The 12,431-nt window shown below is 46.0% G+C and overlaps 1 protein-coding gene across 1 annotated transcript in view; it reads right to left on the bottom strand.

Annotated features, from left to right (window-relative positions):
* Positions 1-12,041, bottom strand: part of nyap2a (neuronal tyrosine-phosphorylated phosphoinositide-3-kinase adaptor 2a) — a 176,016-nt gene extending 163,975 nt beyond the window's left edge. Inside the window, exons 1-2 of the mRNA XM_078564137.1 lie at positions 11,347-12,041; positions 9,610-9,851 (exon numbers count right to left, since the gene is read on the bottom strand). Of these exons, the coding sequence (XP_078420263.1) occupies positions 9,610-9,812 (203 nt within the window). The 5' untranslated portion in view covers positions 9,813-9,851; positions 11,347-12,041. The remainder of the gene's footprint in view (positions 1-9,609; positions 9,852-11,346) is intronic.
* Positions 12,042-12,431: the final 390 nt, after the last annotated feature.

Below are 12,431 nucleotides of genomic sequence, written 5' to 3'. Positions count from 1 at the left end.
CACAAGTATATCCAGCAGGTCACGGATGCCATCTTTGCGAAGACACAGAACTTTGTGCATTATGTTAGGGATCAGGGAAGCCAGGAAGTAAGAGCGCTGGGATTTGCCCCCTCTGGTTTTCCACAGGTACAGGGTGCTATCGGCTGCACTCACATGGCATTCAGATCTCCATGGCAACAAGCAGTCAATTACGTCAACCACAATGGCTTCCACTTGCTGAATGTTCAGCTGGTGTGCGACCTCCACAAACACGTCCTGCAGGTCTGCGCACGGTCCCCCGAGATCGTCCATGACTCCTACATCCTTAGCAGGTCTCAGATCCTTGACATCTTCCAGGGTCCAGGGAGGCAGCAGGGTTGGCTCCTCCACGACAAAGGCTACCCACAGAGGACGTGGCTGATGGAGCCCGTGTGGTAGCCTCAGACTACAGCAGTGTGAGGCTCATGCTGCAACCTAGACTTTGGTGGAGCAAACGACAGGCAATTTGAAAATGAGGTTCTGGCACCTTGACAAGTCTTGTGGAGCACTGCAATACAATCCCCAGGGGATGATGCGCATCATCGTCGCTTGCTATGCACTACACAACCTGACACTGTAACTGGGGCGGAAGACCTGGCTTTAGTGGAGATGGAGGAGCTGCACATCTCCTCCGATGAGGAGGACAACAAAGGGGATGACAATGATGATGCCCTTGAAGGCGAGGACGCTGGTGATGAGGCCATCGCACTAGCCAGACTAGGCAGGCGCACTTGGGAGGCCCTCATTGCTGGGAGATTCATGGAGGATGATGACAAGATGCAGTGAGGACAGTCCTGGCATCCTTGCCTTGCATCTGTGAATGTTTGACTCTTGTGTGGCTGATGGCAGTGCACATACCCTCAGTGCTCAGGTTCATGTCATGGCGATGCAGCAGACGTCCTAATAGTTGCGAGATTCCAAGAGGTGATGATGACATGCACTGAGGACACTCCGTAGATCTTCACATAGCCTCTGTGAATGTCTGACTCCTGTCTTGCCGAGGGCAGCTTGCTTGCGCTCCGTGATTAGGATCATATCATGGAGAGGCGGACTTTAAATTAACCTGACCCTTGGTCAGCCTTCAACACCTGACCCCTTCAGGAGCACAATGTCACTGGTCACAGATGCTGAAGAGATGGGGGCCAGCCCCACTCAAAGGTGCTGAGAGCACACAGAGAGAATGATGGAACGTGATGCCTGCCCACGGCATTCTGACAGCAATGACCAACACCATCGAGGTGCAGTCATCAGTAATGTCCAGTGAGTGTGAAGCCGGACCATCATTTTGGTTTGAATGTTACACACTGCACAGGGAAGAGGCCCTGGACTGAGACACCTGCCTTTATCTTGTGCAGGAACCAAGGTTTCACATCTGAGTGACACAAACATTGCTCATCAGAACAAAGAGCCATTGGCAAGGAGGCATTCTTGGGAGTTTATTTACTGTAGGTATCATTAAGTACAAGTGATTAACACCTATGCCCAGGCTGTGCAACTACATTTTCTTAACCTTACAACCCTGCCACTATGTCTTAGTGCTCCCACGACATCACAGCAGGGGTGGAGGCAGCCTGCTGACTGTTACATCCAGCCTGTGATGACCTTGGCGGCCGTCCTCTGGAGGGCTGAGGCCTAGAGGGTCCCGGCCTGCTTTCGGGGTCCTGCCGTGTGGCAGTGGCAGTGGCACTCTCCTCGGCCTGTGGAGCTGGAGCTGCCGGGGTCATAGAAAGAGATGATTAGGATGAGCCGAACAGTCCTGGAGTCACTTGGGTGGGTGGTCCTGGAGTGTGCACCCGCTGATCCTCCTCCCTATGGGTGCCCGAGAGCCCCTGGCTAACTCCTTGAGGAGAAGGGGAAGCTGGAGTGAGATCGAGATGCCCCACACCCCTCCCGTGTTGACACTGTTGGAGGCCAACTATGGCACCAGCAATGGAGTTGAGCCCGCACAGCAGTGCAGGAATGATGTCCTGGACCAAGGTCTCAAGGGCAGCCGCCATCCTACCAGTGCTGACCTTGGTGCCTTGGCATTCCGGTGCTATCACCTCAAACTGTAGGTAGATGGACTCCTCCATCACACCTTGAAATCTGAGGAGTGCAGCGGAGATCCCTTCCTGATGCTCCTGAGTTTGCCTTTGCAGCTTCAGCAACTGAGGTATGACCGAGACCAAAGGCTCCTCCTCTGACTCGGACTCAGCAGATTTCTGGCTTCTAGCACTCCGCTGAGTGCCGGAAACCCGGGATGTCTCTGGCGCTTTCTGCTGTGGATCAGACAGTGCGATGTGCTCACCAGATTGTGATCCTGAGGCTACTCTAGAACTAGGACCCACCAAGGTGTGTGACTCTGCACTGGTGGAGGGTGCAGGTGAGCATTGTGGTGGGTCTTCAATTGGGGCGTCATCAGATTCTTCTTTTGCGGTATCTTTGGGGCTTGAGTCGGGGACCTGGCTCATGGACCCCCTTGGCTGCTTCCCAGATGTGCCTGCGAAAGCAAGGAGAGATAATTAGTGCATGGCAGGGGACTGCAGAACAGGGGAACTGACTCAAGCAGGTTGTGATGTATGTTGCACTGCAGGATCCTCACTTGATTGAGCACCACAGATCTCATCTTCAGCACATGAACGGTCCAGATTGTCACTGGCCAGCTGGGTGGCTCTATTTTCAAAGCCTGTGAGCACCTTGATGTCAGGCATTCCTCCACCAGTCTTTCCCTTTGGTTGTGTACCAGCTTGTCCTTTATGAAGACAGATGGAGAAAGTGTACGCAGGACGCCTGCCAGGCCAGATGAGAAGGATGCCTGGCATGTGTGGGTGTTGAGCGGTGCCATGGACGGGATGAGGACATGATTCGCAGGGCAGATGAAGGTGGGTGTGAGAGATTGAATGGTGATGTCCCCTGAACTGGCAGTGAGTGAGATCCCTGTGGATGTGTGATAGGTTGTGAGTGTGTTAGTTGAGACTGATGAGAAGATTGACTTACCCTGGTGGAACGGAGGAGATCACTTATCCTCTTTTGGCACTGGGTGACTGTCCTCTTTTGCAGGGTGTTGAAGCTGACAACCACTTTCCATAATGGATTAGTGAGCTTGCTTGCTGGTCTTCGCCCAGAGCGTGGGTATAGGAATTCACAGCGGGCCTCCAGAGCGTCCAGTATGAGCCCGAGGGAGGCATCAGTAAATTTGGGGGCAGCATGTTTCCTCCCTTTTGCAGCCCTGGCCTTGCAGCAGCTTCCGATCCCTTAGAGAGAGCTAACTCTGTGCAGGGCACCCTTCAAATATGGCGCCTGGATTACTGAAGGCCTGAGGAGACGGCAGGGGGTGGGGGGCTGAATCAGAGGCCACCCCACCAGCGATCTGACGTGTTTTCTGGGAATGCATTAGTAATGAGGCTGGATACGCCGGGAATGGGACAATATGGTGCGAAATCCCACTATTGCGGCCAGTGGGAAAAATGTCCTTTTTCCTGTCCACCACGGCACTTTGTGCAAATCTGGGATGATTCCGCAAGAGTTTGCCCACATTCTATATTATAGGCTATGGTTACCCTCCAGTTTTACCAGCACAATTTACAGATCTAAGGCACATTGAAAAATTGTGGTCAGAATCTCTGTTATCTCCTCTCTGGCTTTCTTTAACAACCTGGGATGCCTGTCATTGAGGCTCAGTGACATATCCATCTTGAGTACTTCAGTTTTTTTTCAAAACAGATTCCTTTCCTTCAGTTATTTCTGACAACTATTCTGCATCTGTCACAAGTACACTAACAGTCTTCCATCCACTTTAATCACAAATCTTCTCATTTTAAAATTGTGATTTAGTTGGTGCATAATTCACTGACAACCAGAAGATAGCCCCTACTATTCTGGTGACACTGTGACAAATATCAATGTGTCAAAATGATACACACGAGCAATTCTGTTCATACAGTTTTACTGTTGAGAAATACTGGCCTATCATACAGCTACCTGCCAGCTGTCCCAATTATACAGTAACTTTAACAGTGCATCACTTTGGTCTTTGTTAACTATGGTATTTATATGATGAGAGCGTGAGCAATATGAGCTTATCATATTGTCAGCTATCCGATTTAAAAAGAGAAAAGGCTGTGGGGGTCTAGTTTAAAACCCAGTTGATTTTGAGCAGGTGGTGACATTCTTGTGTCCCAAGCTTCAGGTCTGAGGTATCTGAAGTCCTGGGCCTCACTTCCTGGTCCACTTCCCATCCAGAACAGGCAAGAAGAAGGTCCAGCGTGGCTGCTGGCAAGGATGATGGGGCTTGCAAGTAAGTAGCAGGAAGCAAGTTTTTGCATAGTTTTGTGGGAAAGAGTGGGGGGTGTGACAGAAAAGACCATGATTTTCTTTGCAGGACCTGGAGGAGCCACAGTGACTTCCATGCTCGAACTCTGGTTAAAATGACTTCAGGGCCCTGTTAATATTCTAAGAACTTGATTGGCACTTTTATAGATATAAGGCTCTTGCCTGAGTCCGGCCTTTGCTAAACACCATCCAGAACAAAGTAGCCCACTTGATCAGCAACTCATCCATCACCTTAAACATTCATTCCCTGCACCACCAATGCACAGAGGCAGCAGTGTGTACTATCTACAAGCTGCACTGCAGAAACTTGCTGTGCTTCCAAGAGCACAGTCCAAACCCGTGACCTCTACCCCTTAGAACAGGGGCAGCAGATGCATGGGAACAGCATCACCAGCAAGGTGCACACCATTTTGACTTGGAACTATATCTTTCCCTGTCATGGATCAAAAGACTGCAACTTCCAAACAGCACTGTGGTTGCACCTACACCAGATGGACTACAGTGGTACAAGAAGGCACGGATAAAAAAACCTTGCTGAAATCAGCTGTGCTAAAGTCAGAGATTGGCAAGAACGGGGTGAGAAATGGAGCACTTCATCTGAACTGCTCATCAACTATATTCCCATCGAGATGGAATAGCGTTCAAATCTACCCCCTTCCCCAACAACCCCATCTCTTCCAAGCATTTGTATTGCATCCCTATTTCCTTCTCCATTTTTTTTCTCAATCCTTAAATCTCATTGGTTATGAAGATGGGCTGCTTTTTCTACCATTCATCAAAGGCCCAAATGCCCTAATACCAGCTCACACATTCAGCAACTTACACAGCAAAACATTTTCCAACTGAAGGGTGAAAGGACAAAGTCTAACTAAGAGCTGAGTAAATTGGGCTCATGTTCTCTGAGGTTTAGAAGAATGAGAGGCAATCTCATTGAAACCTTCAAAATTCTGAAGGCTGGGCGCTGAGAGATTGTTTCCATTGGCCAGGGAATCTAAAACATGGGGGCACAGTCTCAGGATAAGGATCATTTAGGACTGAGATGAGGAGGAATTTCTGCACTCAAAGGGTTGTAAATCTTTGGAATTCTCTACCCCAGAGGGTTGTGGATGCCACATTGCTGAATACATTTAAGGCTGATTGAGATAGACAGATTGTTGGTCTCTCAGGGAATTAAGGGATCTAGAGGGGGAGCAGGCAGGAAAGTACAGGTGAAGTCCAAGATCAACCATGATCGTATTGAATGGCAAAGCAGTCTTGATGGGCTGTGTGGTCTACTCCTGCTCCTATAGCCTATGTTCTCATGTAAGAGGGAAACCATCCCACCCTCCAACCTCCTCAGCAATATCCGGCCCTTTATATAGTAAATAATGGAAAAGGAGGGAAGGATTTGTTTAATATATGCACCTTGCCACATCCCTTAGAAACATTGAAAATTCTTCACAGGCAAGGAATACTTTTGGAAAGTAGGTAACTACTGTTGTGTAAACTGATTGGTAACCACTTAAAATATAGCATTGTTCCATGAAAAGCATGAGCTGAATAACCACTTATCTGTTTTTGGGTGTTTTGGTTGAAGGCAGAGTTTTGGCCTGGACACTGGGTGAGTTCCCTGCTCTTCCTCAGATACTGGCATGGGATCTTTTATGTTCACTTTGATCAGTGCATCAAGCAAAGTCGGCAATAGTTTATGGTCTCTCCAGGGAGACAGCTCCTCCAGCAATGCAACATTGCATGGTACAGCAATTTGTATTTCACAAGTATTTTCCACAATAAAATAAGTAAACAATAGTGTGTTACTCACATCTGTCAGGGCATAACTTACATCATATAGTCTGGAAATCCTGCTTGATGTATAGCCTTGTAGTATTACTGAGTTTCAGGGGATCCTATTTGTGCTTGTGTCACATGGTCTCATGGGCCCACTTTCACTCTATTTATATATATATGGCACACAATAAAGAAGTCTTGCATATTGTGCACATCTGTGTCTGTCATACCTGAGATGTCACATTTTAAAATGCCACACCTTGTTACAGATGGAAAGCAACTTTAAGATCAGTTAATAGCTAATTACTGTTTGTTCATTTTTCTGGCTTAGGAGAAGAGTCACTGATAAACAGAAAAGCTGTCAATTGACAAATAATTACCTCTTAATTAATCTACAAGAAACCAACATCTAACTGACATCATAATATTATTATTTATAACCATTAGACCTTGTGGCCTTAAAGGAACAGACCAATTACACCTAACACTTTGTCAACAGCCAAACATTATATTGTGTGCCATGTGGTATAAATTTCCAGTCCTTGTAAAACATCACGGGCAGCACTTTCCCACCTGGGACTAAGTCCCATGGCAGGGGTGGGGTTGGAGAGTGTTTCTCCCAGCGGAGGCCACTGGGAATTCGCCCCATATTGCGCAATGCTGGCCTTATTAAATATGCATTGGGGAGTTTTGCAATGTTATGCACGGCGAATGGGTTGGTTGAATTGCACCCTACCATCATGTTCGGGCGCCATTTTAAAAGGTGGCCGGACATAAGTGGAGATAGAAGATGGACCTCCTGGGACACTCTGAAGCTGGAAGCTGGACCTCCTTGAAGACACTGAAGCTGGAAGATTCACCTGATGGATGCTCTCCCCAACTACTGCTGCATGTTCTAGGGTCCACAGTTGCTGAAGGCCTCTATACCAAACTCCAGAGGCAGCCCCAGACCTTCTTAAGCTAAGTCCCAACTTATACATGCCACTTTTACATGCCATTACCAGAAGGATATGGAGGCATTGGAGAGGGTGCAGAGGAGGTTTACCAGGATGCTGCCTGGTCTGGAGGTTAGTAGCTATGAGGAGAGGTTGGAGAAACTCGGATTGTTCTCACTAGAGCGATGGAGATTGAGGGGTGACTTGATAGAAGTTTACAAAATTATGAGTGGCATGGACAGAGTAGATAGTTAGAAGCTTATTCCCAGGGTGGAAGAGTCAATTACTAGGGGACATAGATTTAAGGTGAGAGGAGAAAACTATAAAGGAGAAGTGCGGGGCAAGTTTTTTACGCAGAGGGTAGTGAGTGTCTGGAATTCGCTGCCAGAGGAGGTGGTGGAAGCAAGTACGATAGTGGTATTTAAGAGGCAGCTTGACAAATACAAGAATAGGATGGGAATAGAGGGATACGGACCCCGGAAGTGCAAAATGTTTTAGTTGACGGGCAATATGATCAGCGCAGGCTTGGAGGGCCGAAGGACCTGTTCCTGTGCTGTACTTTTCTTTGTTCTTGGTTCTCTACATGCCACTTTGGTCCAGGTATGTTCTGGACCGGCATGATTTCCCACTGTTGGCATGGACGAGTGGGCGTGGGGGGGGGGGGGGGGGGGGGTGGGGGCAGAGGTGGGTTGGGGGGGGGGCAGGGGGGGGGAGGTGGCGATTCCAGTCAGGCCTTCATCTACATCCCATTAGTAGGATACAGATCGGTTTTACAATGGCCTCTGGTGGGAATTGTGACCCGCCATGGCAGACAGGAGCGGAACATCCTACCATCATTTTACGCCGGCGAGAAACCAATTTTAGGACCTCCTGCTGCATTCTCCACCTCCGCCCACCACTAAACCCGCAGTGGGGGGAGCGGGAAAATTCTGTATCACATCTTTCTACTTGGATGAAATGTATCCAAGGCTGTTAAAAGAAACAATGGGGGAAATAGCGGAGGCACTGACCATTTTCCAAACCTCTCTGGCTACAGGCGTGATTCCAGAGGACTGGAGGACTTGTGAACATTGAACTGTTGTTTAAAAAAGGGTAAAAGAGATAGACACAGTAATTACAGTCCTTGGTGATGGGCAAATTATCAGAAAAAACTCTGAGAAACAGTATTGATCATCATTTAGATTGATGGATTAGTCAAGGGCAGTCAGCATGCTCTTATTAAGGAGGAAGTAACAAGGAGGGTTGGTGAGGGTAGCATATCCAATGCAGTCCGCACAGATTTTAGTTAGGCTTTTGATGAGGTCCCACATGGCAGACTGGTCAGAAAAGTGAAAGTCCTTGGGATCCAAGAGAAAGTGGCACATTGGGTCCAAAACTGACTCAGAGGCAGGAAGCAAAGACTAATGGTCAACAGGTAGCTTTGTGACTGGAAGGCCATTTCCAGTGAGGTTCCGCAGGACTCAGTACCAGGTGCCTTGCTTTTTGTGGTATATATCAACGATTGAGACATAAATGTAAGGGACATAATTAAGAAGTTTTCAGATGATACAAAACTTGGTCTTGTGGTTGATGAATTTGGGAAAGGCACAAAATGCAGGAGAATACACAATAAATTGTAGAATATTGAAAAGTGTAGAGTCGTAGAGTGATCTTGGAGTTCATGCCTGCAGATCCCTGAATGGTCCAGTTCAGGTATACGTGGTGGTTAAGAATGCATATGGGATACTTTCCTTTATTAGCCAAGGCATAGAATATAAAAACGGGTAGGTTATGCTGGAACTATATGAGGCACTACTTAGGCCACAGCTAATGCACTGTGTACAGTCCTGGTCAACACATTAGAGAGAAAATGTGACCACACTAGAAATAGTACAGAAGGGTTTACGAGGATGTTTCCAGGAATAGAGAATTTTAATTCTGAGGAAAAGTTTGATAGGCTGGTGTTTTTTTCCTTTGCGACAGTGGGGGTTGAGGGACATTTAATTCAGATGTATAAAATTATGAGGGGCCCAGGGTGGATAGGAAAGATTTATTCCTTTTCACAGAGAGATCAACATCCAGGAGCATCGATTTAAAGTAATTGGCAGAAGGATTAGAGGGGAATTGAGGAGAATTATTTTCCCCAGGTGGGTGGTAGGAACTCACACCTGAAAGGGTGGTAGAGGCAGAAGCACCCATCGCATTTAAATAATACTTGGATATGCACTTTGTATTGCCAGAAGCCACAAGGACGCAGACTGAAACATGGGATTAGGCTGGATAGCTGTTTTTCAGCCAGCAGCAACACCACTGGGCTGAATGGTCTCCTTCTTTGCCACAGTTTCTAAGGGCGGAATTTTGCAGCTAGGCCATGGCCGGGTGGAGCCCGTAAAATGTGGTGAGCCGTTCAGAAGTCCATTGACTTTGGCGGGAGGGTAAAATCCCGCCGGCATAAAATTCCACCCTAAGATTCTTCAGTTCTATGACTAACTGTGGGCATCGCTACCGGGCATTCACTACTATTTCACAAATGTCTTTGATATTGGAATATACGTTTTTCCAATTGGTCATCAGGTGAAAAAGGTATTTTAATATTTACCGTTTTATTGCTTCCTCTTGCCTCAGTCTTCTTTCACTTTTTTCCTTGAGGTACGCCAAATTCGTTTCATTCCGCATGCGATCATTTTCACGAGCAATGTCCGAGGCATTTTGAATCACCAAAGCATCATAAGCCCTCAGTCCCTTGTCTTCAATGAACTGGAGAAAATTGGTCAAGGCAGCATCTTCCTGCTTAGAAGTCATCTTCCTTCAAAAAGCAGATGAAAAACGGAGTAGCACGTTCTGTGATGCAGAGAGAGTAACACTATCAAAACAGCAAGCACTTTCAAATTATTCATCACAGCTATTACCAGTAAGGTCAAATGTTTCGCAATTAAACTTAAGGGCTTATTTTCGCTGTCTGTTCTGTAAATGTAATTCCCTATTGCGGGGTGTTACACAAAGGGTCAACTGGTTTAAACAGTTGTGATGAGCATTTGCCCCAAGCTTTGAGTCTATTTCGTCGCTAATGCACAGGAAATAAAAAGAAGGTTCCCAGTAAAATTACCTTTACTCCCAATTTACAACTTTGAAAAAAAAACCAGAATCTAATATTCAGAATCCTCTTTAAACAGGGATTGGAAACTATTCAATTTTTGTTTAATCAGGAAGGGCCAGTGAACACAGTGAAGAGCTGCTTGAAGTTAGTCTGATCGTCTCACATTGCCCATCGCTGCAGTTGGATGCACCAGGATAGGCAAAGTGACAATTTGGAAGTGATGTGAAGTCATTGTTTCTCCCTGAATCACATTTATTCCTCCTAATGGGTGTGGAGGGGACTCGCAATCAAAAATAAGAACATCTACACAAACTAATTTCATTCTCGCACATTTACTGTGGATACCATGGGCACACGTGCATGCAGTTTCTGCAGGGTGCTCAAGGGGGAATTGACTCCATTGCACTTTCTTGTTAAATTCAAGAGCAAAACAAGAGTATTTTTAAAACACACTCAAAATAAGGCATGTTGCATTTGACATACCGTAATGGCTGTGAAATAAACTGCACACGGCAAACAAAATGGATTCTACAGCAAATGTCAGAACTGCATGTAGGATGTTCAAGACTGAGAGCATCACAGACTGCAATCCCATTTAACGGATGGACTGAGCTTCTGGATGAACGTGTAACATATGATTCCAGCAGGAAGTTATGATGCTTGTTGAAAACCGGTTGACTACCATGATACCAGCATAAATAATTAATAAACCATGAAGAAATACACAGAGTTCAGTTTGCCAGCTAAAATGAATTATTAATAGAAATTATTGGCTTATTAATAAAGAAGTAACTTATGAAGGCAATACATGATGATAACTTTAATTAAAAAAATATAAATTAGTTTCTTTTTTAGATTTGCACTTTCTTAAAAGCTATGTAGGTAGTCACTGGTTAACAGGGAGAATTAATTCCACTTAACCTTCTGAGCATTGAAGGGCCTTTTTGATTTAATAGCGCACACTCTTCCTTTCGTGTATATTACCTGCAATATTTGATTTTAATAATGAAATAAAAAGAAAGGTACACCAAAAACAGGAAAGCAATTTTTAAAAAAATGATGTTATTTCTGGAACATGTTATTTCTGGAACCAGCTATGAAATAATGACCTTGATCTATGTTAATTTTCACTTTGGTGCTGAAATGCCATTACAGCCCTCGAACGGTTAATTGAAATCCAACAAACACAAAAGCAGCTCACTCAAACAGACAATGTGGAAAAAGAATCAGCAAACATACCCACATGTGCTGAGATGTGGAAAGAAGGCAGCTATGAAACCACTGTCTGCTATGTTGGCATTAAACAAATTAACTTTTAAAGAAAGCCCTTCTCCTTTCCTGTCGATCACCTCAGTGCAGTTTGAAGGATTTTCTCATTCAGTACTATAGACGTGGTCACTGTCCAGTAACACTTTTCAAATTAATCTTTCCTTGCAGCACATTGCATGAAGCCTTAAGTCCTGCTGATTCCCGTAGTGCGCAAACAAAAAGCAGGAAAATGACATGTAGATTATTTTTCCCTTCTAGATTGTTTATCATGCAAAAATGGTCCTTGGATTCTTTGTTGTTAGATTTAGCTCAGATTGAGAACAGGTGCTGTCTTCCGCTTATCCACATCCATAGAGAGAAACCAAAGAAAGTGGGGGGGGGCCCCCACTATAAATTACACCCTGCTTGTCAGTCTAGTGAAAAGACAGCTGGATCCTTTTCACCCACTTTAAAACACCGAAGGAAACGGCACAGCCCTAATACAATCACCTCCAGTTCGCCAGCAAGCTTCATTTGCACATGGTATTTAACCCAGGCAAAAAGAGATGAGAATAATAAATAAAGGGCAGCATCTTCTAATGGTTTCCTCCTGGAGCAGGGAGATGCTTTCTCATCCTCTCCGTTCTCCCTTTTAGATTCAGCAGGTTCTGTGCATTCTGTCTTGTGGCATCATCTCTCCTCCCCCAGTAACCCCCCCCACCACCTCCTCCCCAGTAAGTACTGGCAGGCTTACAATCCTCAGCTGCTACAGTCCCTGAAACTAACCGCGGATTAATCAAGGATTCTGAATGGTAAATCAACAGTCACCAAAGGCAGCCTACCTTCTTATAAAAATAGCAGTCCTGTTTTGGTCTGTGTGCAGTCTGCAGGTATTCACTGACCGTACGATCAACATGCCAGCACTCTGGACAGCTTTTGGCTAGGCCCATCGATGAAGGGAAGGGGATCAGTGTCTGTGGTGGCAGAGAAAGCAGCAAAGCAAGCTCACTCTGCTTTCAATATCAGCTCCCAGGGGTCTCGATCCTCATTAGAGGCTGCTGTCTAGGCAGCATCTC

Source organism: Cetorhinus maximus, chromosome 19 (genome assembly GCF_964194155.1).
Source record: "Cetorhinus maximus chromosome 19, sCetMax3.hap1.1, whole genome shotgun sequence".
Lineage (NCBI taxonomy): Eukaryota > Metazoa > Chordata > Chondrichthyes > Lamniformes > Cetorhinidae > Cetorhinus > Cetorhinus maximus.
Note: the sequence above shows the minus strand (reverse complement) of the source record. Positions and strands in the feature narration are given on the sequence as shown.